The following is a 12,411-nucleotide window of genomic DNA, read 5'->3' on the forward strand; positions in this document are numbered from 1 at the left end:
GAAACTGTTTTGCTAGGGCGGGAGAGTTAATACTTGTGCAGGTGAGGCAGGGACAAGCTCTGGGTCACCTGAACTCCGAAGCCACACAGGGATCAAGGTCCCCTCCTGTTCTCGAGCTGCCTCCATGAGGGGTTCTTTTTTCTCGCGGCTTCCGCCGCAACTCTCTCTGCTGCTGCTGCTGCTGCTGCTGTTGTCGTGGAGACGAGTCTGGACCCAGGAGCACATTGGAACTGACCCTTCCAAATCCCCGGTGGCCCCCGTATGCCCCGAGGCATGTTCATGTTCACCAGGAGGCAAGGCCAATTGCTCCGCGCTGGCGCTGCCCGCGGTACCGGCGGGCCTGAGCTGGCAAGTACGCTCACTGCTGCTGGATCGCAATCGAGTGAGCACACTACCTCCAGGTGCCTTCGCCGATGCAGGCGCACTGCTATACCTAGTCCTGCGGGAGAACCGGCTTCGGTCGGTGCACGCGCGAGCTTTCTGGGGTCTGGGAGTGTTGCAACGGCTGGACCTGAGCTCCAACCAGCTGGAAACTCTGTCTCCTGGCACCTTCACGCCTCTGCGAGCGCTGAGTTTCCTCTCCCTAGCGGGTAACCGGCTGGCACTCCTGGAGCCCTCGATCCTGGGCCCGCTCCCTTTACTGCGGGTGCTCAGCCTGCAGGACAATTCACTATCGGCACTCGAGGCGGGTTTGCTGAATAGCTTGCCTGCCCTCGACGTGTTGCGCTTGCATGGCAACCCCTGGGCGTGCAGCTGCGCGCTGCGCCCGCTTTGCACCTGGCTGCGTAAGCACCCGCGTCCCACTTCAGGTGAGCCATCTGGGGCACAGGGCGGATGATGTTTGTTGCCACTGCTGCCATCTGACGCCGCTCCTGTGTCCCGCAGAAACTGAGACCCTGCTCTGTGTGTCTCCAAAACTTCAAACGCTCAACCTACTGACAGACTTTCCGGACAACGCCTTCAAACAGTGCACGCAGTCACTCGCTGCGCGAGACCTGGCGGTGGTCTATGCTCTCGGGCCGGCCTCTTTCCTTGCCAGTTTAGCCATCTGCCTGGCATTGGGCTCGGTACTCACTGCTTGTGGTGCACGGCGCCGCCGCCGCCGCACCACAGTGCGCCACTTAATAAGGAGACAGCCAGACCCCGAGGGCCCAGCCTCCCTGGAGGATGTTGGGAGCCCTACAACAACAGCTATCCAAGCCTAAGGGTTCCGCTGTTGTTTCTAGCGCTCCTGTAGCATCCCGCACTTTGAAAACTGTCCCCAAATCCCCGATCCTCCCTTCACATTCCCTGTAGGCGTCAACAATAGACAAAACCCGGAAATTTTCTGACATTCCTTTAGGCATCACCACTGAATACCGGGATTAGGGGTGGCTGTGCGCGCCCGGTGTCCCTGGGGCAGACACTGGGACACTGGGAGAGCTGGTCATGTACAAGGTAGTGGGGTGAGTGACACCGGACTGGGAGGCAGATGGCGCTCCCTGGTGCCCAAGGTGCGGGACTCATCACGAGCCAGCGTCTGAGGAAGCCTATTGTGGCTGCGGACAGAAGAGAAGGCTCAGCCCTCTTGGAGTCTGGAGCCCTAGATGTCTGGGAGCCAGAAAGCACCCCTGAAGCACTGCCACTAGGGCAGTGAAGGCTAGCCCTGGGAAAGGTCAGAGACAACCCAGTGAATGGGGTGGGGAAATGTCGTGGGAGGGTGGTGCAGCAGGAGAGAGGTGGAAATCAAGTTGCAGAGAGCAGGCGCTGGAGGAAGGGTCGGGGGTGACCTAGCAAGCTGGGGCCATAGGCCCCCACTGTAGCTTGGGGTAGTGGCTGGAGGAAGGATGGGGCTGCCATTTCTGCTCCAGACTCCTCCGACCGGGGCCACTTAGGCCCCTCACCCCACTGCTCAGAGACCTCAGGGCCCTGCCTCTGCCGGAGCGCCCTGTGGCCCTGCCCAGCCGGCTCAGCTCTGGCCCATCCTCAGCCGCTCTGGTCCGCACCTTGGTCCTGCAGGGGCTGCCCGCCAGGCAGCAGAGCAGGCGGACGGGAGGCCCAGGGTGGGCAGTCTCTGGGGCGGGTGGGCTTCCCTCAGGCCTTCCCGAGCAGCAGGACTCATCAGTGTCCTTGGCCGGGCTAACTGGGCAGGTGGGCGCCTCCGGGGGGCCTCACACCACGGTGCTGACCGAGGGATCTGAGAGGTTGAGCGGGCCCGTGATATCAGTGGGATGGTACTGCTGTAAAATAGAAATACACAGACAAGGCGGCCCGTTAGCTCCGACGTCGGGGGCACGCGCGGGGCCGGGACAGGGTGGACCGGCCAGCCGGCCGACCGGTGGGCAGGCGGGCACGGCCTGGGGGAGGCTGGGAGTGCTCCTCCCCCGACCCCGTCGTGCTCCGGGGCTCTGCGTGGGCCAGGCCGCTGTCCCGTGCGTCTGTCTGCGGGGGAGGGGCAGAGGAGGGCGGGCGGGGCGTCTCAGCTCTCCCTATGACGGGAACACAGCTGCAGCTGGCCCTCCTCCCTCTCAATAGCGCGTCGCGGCAGCACTGTGTCTTTTTGGTTTTGCAAAGCGCCGCGTCCACCCCCGGTGCTCTATAAATAAGAACCAACAATCAATACCTGCTGGCCCCGCCGGCCACCAGGGATCCCAGCCCTGAGCGCCCAGTGCTGCCCTGGCCCGGACCGGCCACAGGACAGGGGCAGAGGATCTCAGCAGCTGGACCGACCCCACCCCACCCAAAGGAGCCCCCACCCCGTCCTCCCTCTGAACAGCACCCAGGCCCAGAGACAGGGTGGGAGCTGGGCTGTCCTCCCCCACCCAGGCCCCCAGAGGTCAACCCTGCAGGGTGGGGCCAGCTCCAGATGGCCCGGAAGAACGGGTCCCTGGTGCCCAGGGAGGCTCAGGTAAAGATTGAACTGAGAGCAAGTCCCCAGAAAGGAACCATGTAGATCTCTGAGTTGTACCTGGCCAGCTCCAGATGGGGCCTCAAGACTTAGCGACACCCACTGAAAATGGCCTGCCACCCACTTGCCCCACTTTGGCCACCTGGCCCCCCCAAGTACAGATCATCTTCTCTGTCAGATTTCCCCTTCCCATACAAATTCCAGCCCACAGCTCCCTTGGCCCTGCTCTCCCTCCCTTGTGCCTCCTTATGGGGATTCTGGCTCAGACCTTGTAGCATAGACCTTGTCCACTTTCCCTGGTCTGGGTGACCCTACAGATAGTGTCAGCACCAGCTCCTGGAGCCTCAAGTTGGTGCAAACCATAGATCCTTACTCCTCATCCACTCTTTCTGACTTAAGGTCCTTGTGGGTCTCTAGTACTTTTAACTTGGCATTTTGCTTCATGCCAAATCCTGTCTGTATGTCTTTCTTCCTGGGCATAGGAGTCTAACTACAAAATCAGATTTCTTGTGGGACACCAGCCCCTTGTGGGTGACACTCCCCACTGGTAAGAGGGCTTCCTGTGGGCTAGAGGATAACTCAGTAAGACCAGCGTGACTCTAGCAAAAGGGGAGTCTGTTGGAAGCTTTCTTCTGAGTGTGTATTCCTGGTGCGATGATGTACTGCCCAAGGCCGGGAACAGGGTTCTGACTCTGAAGGCAGGAGGTCTGACTCTGACAGTGGCCTGCGGCAGTGCTTGGGGGTTTGAGCTGAAGCACTGGTCTTAGCCTCCCCCTCCTGGGCCTCCTTCTGAGAACCTGTTTTGCTTAGGTATTCAGGCCCCAGTACTTTCAAGGATACCCTATCCATGTTCAGATCACCTGGGCACTCGCTGCTGCCATACCTCCATCGGGGACCTGTTCAACACGGCAACACCCCACTCCCCACCTGGCAGTCTCCCTGTGACCAAGGGTCAGTGCCAATGCTGGGCCCCAGTCGTCCACCCAGATGGACCCAGGCCCGGCCCCCAGCCCCCGGCCCACACAGAGACCACATGGAAGATGCAACACGCATGGCTCTGGTGAGACAGGTGAGACAGGTGTCTGGGGGGCGGGGCCAGTGGCCAGACAGACGGACGGAATGGGACATCACAGCTATGCCCTGCAGGGCTGTTGCAGGGCAAGAACGAAGGCATCAAGCCCCGTGTAGAGGCAAGAGAAACAGGGATGAAACAGACGTGGTGTGGCCTCCTGGCAGGGGCAACCTGGGATAGGGCTACTCTGGTTCCCAGGGTCCGGGTAGCCCAAAGAGGCAGTGAGGCTGACTGACTGACCAACAACATGACACAGCTTCCAGATGGTGTGTGGGTCATGGCATGGGGAGAGAGGTGGGCAGACTAACGTGGAGACACATGGGGAAGCTGAGGACCAGCGAGGGTTTGAGGAGAGGTCTGGAGCGTTCTAAAGGACAGCACCCTTTAATGGGTGGAGGGTGAGTGAAGGACTTGGCACAGATGGCCAGGGTTGAAGATGGGGCAGAGGTGGGATGGTAAGGGAGAGGGAGACAGACACGGGGCAAGGGAGGAGTCAGAGACGCGGGACTGGGGTGCTCTTCCCCTTACCGTGTCTTTGGAGGACCTACGTCTCTTGAAGCTGGAGGCCAGGGTGGAGGTGATAGCCCTAAATGTGGCTTTCTTTTTAGGGTCGGGCTCTGCTCTACCACTCTTTCTATCCTAAAATGAATATGTATAAGCGATTAGACAGCTAAGCGTGGCGGCCACACCTGCCCTTGCCTGCTCCTTGGGGCCGCTGCCAGGCCTGGCCGGTCACTCAGGCCCTGACTCCTGCCTGCCTCACTGTGCTCAACAGACGGACCAACAGCCAGACTTTCAAGAGTGGCCTCTTCTGCCCGGGGTTGGGCCTGTCCTTGCTTGTGCTGGGTCTGGGCTTGGGGTCCTGATGGCACTCTTCCTGGGATGTCCGCCTGCTCCCTGGCTCCTGGGTGGCCCTAGCTTGAAGGCATCCTGAGGAGGAGGAGCCCCTGAGGACAGGAAGTGCTTCCCCTCAGGCCACACCAGCCTTTCTGTTCAGAGGCTGCTGACCCCAAAGGGCGCACACCAGGAAAGGGCCAAGGACCCGAGGAAGTGTCCAGTTGGAATTGGAGTGATAGACAGAGGCAGATCCGGGGACGCTGGCCTGGAGTCAGATGGCCAGCATGGCCCTGAACAGTTGTGGCCAGGTCCCCAGGGGACCTGTAGGGCCAAAAGCAAGAATGGGTGGATGAGAGGTGTGGGGGCTCCCATAGCCCTGTCCGCCCACAGCCCTCATTTCAATGTCAATGTCAGCTCAGAACACAGCTACAGGGAGACACCCAGAGAAAGAGAAGAGACGAATCAGAGCCTAATCATTGGCCACTAGTCTTCAGGCCTCTGAGCCTCACTGCCCACCCTGTCCCTTTCCCTGGTGGACTCTGACCATCCCACATGCAGACTCATTCCTGCAAACCACAAATCCACATGGATGTGGCCTGAGGCAGATCAGCCCCATTTAGATTTGGAATCACAAAGCAAGACACAGCATGAAAAGGGGTCCCCAAATGGTGTCAGAGGTGCTTGGATGATAGAGGGCTAAGTGCATCTCACATTCACGTGCTATACACAGGAGGGCCCTTGTCTTACCCTGCCTGTTTGCCTTCCTATGGATTGGGTGCCAGTAGCTGACCTTGGAGACAGAGGGGCCAGGCAGAGGCTTGAAGCAGGGTACATGGCTTCCCTTGACCCAGCGTGGCAGTGGGTGGCCACCTGCTGGCAGCCACTGCCTGTGCTGCCCCTGTGCCTTGGGAACACTCACCACTGCCCCTGGCCATGGCTCCTAGCACCAGTCCTGCCCATGAGCCAGAGCCAGTGCCACGGCCTGTAGGGATAGAGTAGGGCCGTGGCCTGGCGGGGCCCTGGACGCCAGGCCTCGGAGGGTGGCCTGTCCTACCTGCAGGTTCTTCCTCCACACGTTCACGGCTGCAAAAGCCAGCTGCATCTGCTTCCTACGGGCATCCTTGTGTCGCTTGTAGGCGATCTCAATGAAAATGAGGAAAATCCCAGCTACGATGCCTCCAGCCACCAGCATGAAGACCCCTGTGTGAAGGGACCTTCAGCTGCCTGCCCAGAGATTAAAGCCCCTAATCCATCCCGGGGTCACAGCAGCATGAAAGGCACACCTGCCATGTTCTCAAAAGTGAGGGTTGCAGGAGCATTGCTGCGGGAGTCGCATTCCTGATACCGAACCCATGTCTTATCCAGATCTTCCATGAAGCCATTCTCATGGGACCTAGGTAAGTAAGGGGAAAGGAAAGGCAGGGCTGGAAGCAGGGGTGGGGCTGGGAATGGGCGAGGCATTCAGGGGGAGGACTGGAAGTGGGCAGGGTTCACAGCAGAGGCAACACCGTGGACCAGGACTTGCAGTCCAAGTGGGCCTTTTGGAGTCGGGGAGGCCTGTAGCCTCAACTGGACTGGTAACGGGAAGGCTCTGCCATGGGGTTGCTGCCTGGTTTGGGTGGAGTGGATCCTTGAAGGCTGTTGTACCACGTGATACAGTATCTAGTTAACAGTTGCCAGCTGGGGTGGAGTAGTTTGGTGTGCTGCTGCTGCTGGGGCATGGGGGACTCATAACCTTGTGGGAGGCTCTTGGGACAAAGTGGAGAAGGGAGAGGAGGTTTCCAGCATGGGGCAGACTCACTTGAGTATGGACAGGGAAACGTTCTGCTTCCAGGGGCTGTCCTTGCGCATGCCGATGCCAAAGCCTGAGCGGAAGAACAGCTCACCCGTGGTCACCAGATCGCACTTCTGTGAAGCCTCAAACTCCAGCACGGCCGAGTCCCAGATAAAGGCGTGCAGCTTGCTGCCGGCAGGAGCAGAGTCAAAGGAGCCCCGAGTAGCCCGTTCACCCCACCCTGCTCACACTGCAGTAGACAGTCTTCGCTTGTGCTTCCTGGGTGATGGGCTCCCCTTTGCCTGTCCCTTTACTGTCCCCCCCCCCCCAGCCAGGGCAGCCCTTGGTCTGCTTGCTTACTTGTCCCGCACAGCCTGGATGGCCTCAGCTGCGCTCTCGTAATTGTGTTTTTCCATGTGCCGGTACATGGTACTCAACTCCACCTGCCTCCGGAAGTAGATGTCCACGGAGCTCTGCTTTACAGTTGCGTAGATGAACTTGTCTGAGGGGTTTCTGAGCTGCAGGGACAGAGACCTCAGCTCATGGCTGCTCCCCAAGCCTCACAAGAAACAGGCACTCCCTCTCGCCCCTCCCTTCCCCCAACCCCCAGCCCAGGGGCCTCACCCTGGGGTCATTGATGCCCGTGATGCGCTCCTCAGGCCGATCCAGCACCAGGAAAGCTGCCAAGTTGGCAGTGTAGGAAGCCACTATGATCATGGCGAAACCAGCCCACACCATGCCTAGGATACGTGCAGAGAAACTCCGGGGGGCACCTGTGGCCAGAGACTTGGGTCAGCTCCTAGAAAGCAGGGAATGCAGCCACCACACAGGCCCTGGGCTTAGCCTCACCTTCCCCAATGCCGGAGTTGAGCAGGACGCCCCAGGAAAACCACATGGCAGAGGACAGGGTCAGTGCATCTTCCTCCTCCTCCTCACTGTTCACCTTGAATCGGCCAAAGGGACTGCGGAGTGCAAAGAGAAGGCGGGAGAGAGGACAGGAGAGGCAGCTCTGCCCGGCCCTACCCAGTTCTGCCCTCCCTACACATGGAGGGGTCTGGCTGTCTGCATGGTGCTCACCTGAAGCGGTCCAGCAGGTACAGCATCACAGCCACCACATGAACTGACAGTCCTACTAGCAACCACAGTGTGCTCTGAAAAGGCTGCATAAATGAGTCCAGTGTGCTCCTGGGAATCTCCTACAAGTGACCAAGGGTCAGTGTCACCAGGGCCATCCACCGCCCCATCCCATCCCCACCTGGTCCCTGCCTACCTTCTTGACCAAAATGGTCAGGCCCTGGTACTTGAAGGGCTTGGAGAACTCTATGTACTGCGCACGCTCATTGTTGATGGTCAGTGGTGCCACAATCATGTCCGCTTGGCCACTGAGTAGCTCGCCCATCATTCCGTTCCACTCCTTTTTGTTGCTGTTGTTTACCTGCAAAGAGACGGAACCGGTGGGGCTGCAGATGGCATGGCCACGCCCCTTGGAGACAAGAACTATATTATAGCAGACCTAGGACACGGCGAGCTTGTCTCCTGCTCCACACCTGGCTCACCTCTAAAGCCCAGCTCCACCCAACAGACCCCTGCTAAAAAACGCTCCATCTAATCCACCTCACTCACAGGACCTTCCCAGCAATCCCTTCACTCCAGGCCCTACCCCTGCTGTCCACTCCATACCCGCTCCTGTGTGCCAAACTTGCCATCTGCCACCAGGTGCACCTCATAGGTAAAATTCATGGTCCGCGCCAGCTTGATGAGCAGGTCTATGCAGAAGCCATAGCAGCACTGGGGCACTGTGTGGCGTGCTGTGGGTGGGCAGTTAGGGATGTTAACCGTGGGTGCCTGACTTGGAACCCTTTGCCCTGCCACACTCTGCCCAGCACTCACGGCTGCCTGGGGACGTGTCATTAGGCCCCGTACAGATCACCTTCTTCACTGGGTCACCATTGACTGTGAACTCCTCTTTGCATGTCCCATCACTCATTGTGGGCTTGACGTACACGAAGGGCTCTTGGTGGATTGTCACTATCTGCACGGAAAGATAAGAACTAGCCTGGACCGCCTGGCCCTGGTTGTCTCTGGGTGCCGGCTTCTCAGTACATGGCAACCCCTTTTCTTCATGCTTTTCCAGGGCTGTGTCAAATCCCAAGCCTAAAGCCTCCCCTGATTGTCAGCCAGTCCACATCCTTCTGACATGGTTGGCATTGCCTGCCTGCTGCCCTTGGGAACAGATCCGGGTCTTAGGGACTGGGGGTGGGGTGCTGAAGCAGGGCACAGACATCCCCAGACATCTGCCCTGACTCCTCAAAAATGCCTCCTGCAAATCTGTGTCCTCCCCCATGGCCCCTTCCCCTCAGACTGCAATCTACATTACTCCATCATAGCACTGCTGGGCAGTGAGTGTGAACCAGGTACTCTCTCTGACCAAGCAGGGAGCAGAAAGACTGTGTCCTTTCCAAAGACACCCTGGCCTCCCCTGGTATGTCACCTTCAGTCTTTGATCCTTGTCTTTTAAAAAACTACCCTTAAGTCATGATTATATGTATGTATGTATGTGTTTCCGTGTATTCATGTATGTGAGAAAATGCACATGGAGGCCAGAGGTTAATGTCCCATGTCTTCTTCCACCACTCTTTTTTTTTTTTTTTCTTTTTTCTTTTTTTCGGAGCTGGGGACCGAACCCAGGGCCTTGCGCTTCCTAGGCAAGCGCTCTACCACTGAGCTAAATCCCCAGCCCCTTTTTCCACCACTCTTATTATTTACGTATTTATCTTTATTTTATGTGTGTGAGTGTGTGTTTGTGTGTGAGTGTGTGTTTGTGAGTTTGAGTATGTGTGTGAGTGTGTGTGTATGTGTGTGTGAATGTGTGTGTGTGCCTGAGTGTATGTGTGTGTATCACATACATGCAGGAGCCCACAGAAATCAGGAGGCATGAAACTCCCTAGAACTGAAGCCACAGATGGTTGTGAACATCATGTGGGTGCTGGGAATTGAGCCCAGGTCCTTTGGAAGAGCAAAAAGTACTCTTAACCTCTGAGAGGATATTGTGCTAGCCCCTATTTTATCTTAAAGATTTATTTGTTACTATTTTCAGTGTATAGTGTTTTGCCAGCATGGGCGTCTGTACTCCAGGTGCATACAGTGCCCACAGAGGCCAGAAAGAACATTAGATACCCTGGATCTACAGATACAGATGACTGTGAGCTGCTGGGTAGGTACTGGGACTTTAACCCAGGTTTTATGGGAGAACAGCCAGTGCTCTAAACCACTGAACAATGTTTCCAGTCCCACTGTTTTTTGTTTTTTTGTTGTTGTTGTTGTTTTTTGTTTTTTTTTTTTCTTTTTTCTTTTTTTCAGAGCTGGGGACTGAACCCAGGGCCTTGCGCTTGCTAGGAAGCGCTCTACCACTGAGCTAAATCCCCAGCCCCTTGTTTTTTTAATTCTTATTGTTATTATTATTGACAAGTCTTCTTCTAAGCTTGGAGCACAGTAATTGGCTAGGTTGGTTAGTCAGTGAGCTTTGGTGACCAACCTGTCTCTGGCCACTCCTCCCACCAAGGACAGGGTTATGCCGAGTACAGTGTGCAGCCATGTCCAGATTTTGACGTGTGTGTTGGGATCCAAACTCATGTGATTCACTGGGCTATTTACCAGTCCCCATATTTTTTTTCGGAGCTGGGGACCAAACCCAGGGCCTTGCACTTGCATACGTTTGTTTTTTTTTTTTTTTTTTTTTTTTTTGAGTCAGCATCTTGTAGCTCTGGCTATATAACTTTGGCTGATGTGGAACTTGCTGTGTAGAATATGCTGGCCTTGAACTCACAGAAATCCACCCAACTCTGCCTCCTGAATACATGGATTAAAGGTGTGTCCTACCATCTCAGAATTGTTTGTTTTGGGTTTTTTTTTTTTAGAGAATTATTTATTTTATGTATGTGAGTACACTGTCCCTGTCTTCAGACACACCAGCAGAGGACATTGGATCCCATTACAGATGGTTGTGAGCCACCATGTAGTTGCTGGGACTTGAACTCAGGACCTTCGGAAGAGCAGCCAGTGCTCTTAACCACTGAGCCATCTCTCCTGCCCCTGTTTGTTGTTTTTTGTTTTTTCAAGACAAGGTTTCTCTGTGTAGCCCTGACTGTCCTGAAACTTGCTCTGTAGACCAGGCTGGCCTTGAACTCACAGAGATTTGTCTGCCTCTGCCTCCTGAGTACCAGAATTAAATGGGTGTGTCACCACTGCCGGGCATGCTTTTCTTTTCTTTCAATTCTTTTTTAAGACAGGGCCTCATAGACAAAAAGGAAAGTACAGTTGGGATGTAATACATGATTAATTAATTTTTAAAAATAGAAAAAAATCTCTCCATAAGATTAGGCTGTAGGCCAGCCTGTAAAGCATTTTCTTAATCAGCCATTGAATGAGAGAGAGCCCAGTCCATAATGGGTAGAGCCACCCTGGGCTGGTGGTCCTGGGTTCTACAATAAAGCAGGCAAAGCAAGCCACAAGGAGCAAGCCAGTAAGCAGCACCCCTCCCTCCAGGGCCTCTGCATCAGCTCCTATTTCCAGGTTCCTGCCCAGTTTAAGTTCCTGTCATGACTTGCTTCAATAATGGAACACAATATGGAGGTCTAAGCCAAATGAACTCTTTTTCTCCACATTCCCCCACAAAAAAGAAAGCCTCACAGGGTCAAGGCTGGCCACAACTTGCTAGGTAACTGAAGAAGACCTTGAATGTCTGATTCTTTTTTGTCTACCTCCAAAGTGTTGGGTTTAAAGGCATGCTCCAACATGCCTAGTTAATGTTTCTCTTTCAAGGGCACCTCTGCAGCCTAGACTTCAGCCTTGACATTCTCACTCCCTGTTCTTTAGGGTCCACAGTCTTATAGTTCGGGGACAGGTAGACATCTGGGTGATGTCAGAGTGGAATGCAGTCAGTTGCCAAGGGTCTGCATCAGATGCAAAGAACAGAGGGGAGCCCAGGCAGGAGTGGACAGCAAGGCAAGGTGTGGTGACAGGCCGTGGAGGAGGAACCTGTCACTGGGAGTCTTGAGAAGGAAAAGTCAAGGGAAGGAGGCATGACCATATTCATATATTCTATTACATAAGTATATTTGCTAGTGCTGTCGAAAAATTAGTGAGGGGGTTAGACTGTTATGAGCACCTGAAGATCTTACAGAAGACCCAGTTTCTGTTCGCACCACCTGCATGGTGGCTTACAACCATCCAGTTACAGGCAATCCACTATCCTGAAGTCTGGGCACCAGGAAAGCACATGGCACCCACATATAGGAGCAGGTAAAACATTCTTACATGTGAATAAAACTGAACCGACCAGTGAGGCGGGACATCCTGACAGCCACTGGCACCTGGATGGGTCCTTCTGGTTATTGGTACTTGGCTACGGCCTTCAGCCCCCCTTGCCCCTTGGTTTATCAAGACAGGGTCTCTTGGTGTAGCCCAGGCTGTCCTGCAATTAGCTGTGTAGACCAAGCTGGCCCTGAACTCACAGAGATCTGTCTCTGCCTCTGGGATTAAAGGACGTGCCACACCACCCAGCACTCTCAGACTTCTCAACATCAGGTGCCTGAACTGCAAACAGATACCACATGGGCTTCACCAGGTGACACTCGCTCTCCTATAAGAGATGCAGGCAGGTACTCACCGCAGAGTGAGACAGTGGCCCCGCTGCAGGGGTGAGCTCAGAGTTAGCAGAGTTGAGATATTTGATGAAAACACTAAGAGAAGGTTGGCTAGGCACATGGCAGTGCAGAGCCCGCCTTCAGTGATCTACAGTATCAGAGCCGGGAGTGCTGTGGCTCACGGTGAAGAGGAACT

General features: G+C 55.6%; 2 protein-coding genes across 9 annotated transcripts in view; one reads left to right on the forward strand and one right to left on the reverse strand.

Annotated features, from left to right (window-relative positions):
• Lrrc26 (leucine rich repeat containing 26) lies at positions 1–1,327 on the forward strand. Its single transcript, NM_001014053.1, has 2 exons — positions 1–809; positions 886–1,327. The coding sequence occupies exons 1-2, from the start codon at positions 125–127 to the stop codon at positions 1,203–1,205; spliced, it is 1,005 nt and encodes a 334-aa protein (NP_001014075.1). The 5' UTR covers positions 1–124; the 3' UTR covers positions 1,206–1,327.
• The window catches only part of Grin1 (glutamate ionotropic receptor NMDA type subunit 1), a 26,919-nt gene continuing 15,827 nt past the window's right edge, over positions 1,320–12,411 (reverse strand). For 2 of the 8 annotated variants that reach the window (NM_001287423.1, NM_001270606.1), the window contains 12 exons: positions 8,461–8,602; positions 8,251–8,378; positions 7,841–8,005; positions 7,648–7,766; positions 7,420–7,532; positions 7,195–7,343; positions 6,931–7,088; positions 6,598–6,759; positions 6,080–6,189; positions 5,851–5,996; positions 4,488–4,598; positions 1,320–2,219 (listed from right to left, as the gene is read on the reverse strand). In NM_001287423.1, the coding sequence (NP_001274352.1) occupies positions 2,151–2,219; positions 4,488–4,598; positions 5,851–5,996; positions 6,080–6,189; positions 6,598–6,759; positions 6,931–7,088; positions 7,195–7,343; positions 7,420–7,532; positions 7,648–7,766; positions 7,841–8,005; positions 8,251–8,378; positions 8,461–8,602 (1,572 nt within the window). In that variant the 3' untranslated portion in view covers positions 1,320–2,150. Of the gene's footprint in view, positions 2,576–4,487; positions 4,599–5,850; positions 5,997–6,079; positions 6,190–6,597; positions 6,760–6,930; positions 7,089–7,194; positions 7,344–7,419; positions 7,533–7,647; positions 7,767–7,840; positions 8,006–8,250; positions 8,379–8,460; positions 8,603–12,411 lie in introns of all 8 variants that reach the window. The other 6 variants (NM_017010.2, NM_001270602.1, NM_001270610.1 and 3 more) reach the window with 3 other exon arrangements.

Source organism: Rattus norvegicus, chromosome 3 (assembly GCF_036323735.1).
Source record: "Rattus norvegicus strain BN/NHsdMcwi chromosome 3, GRCr8, whole genome shotgun sequence".
Taxonomy (NCBI): Eukaryota; Metazoa; Chordata; class Mammalia; order Rodentia; family Muridae; genus Rattus; species Rattus norvegicus.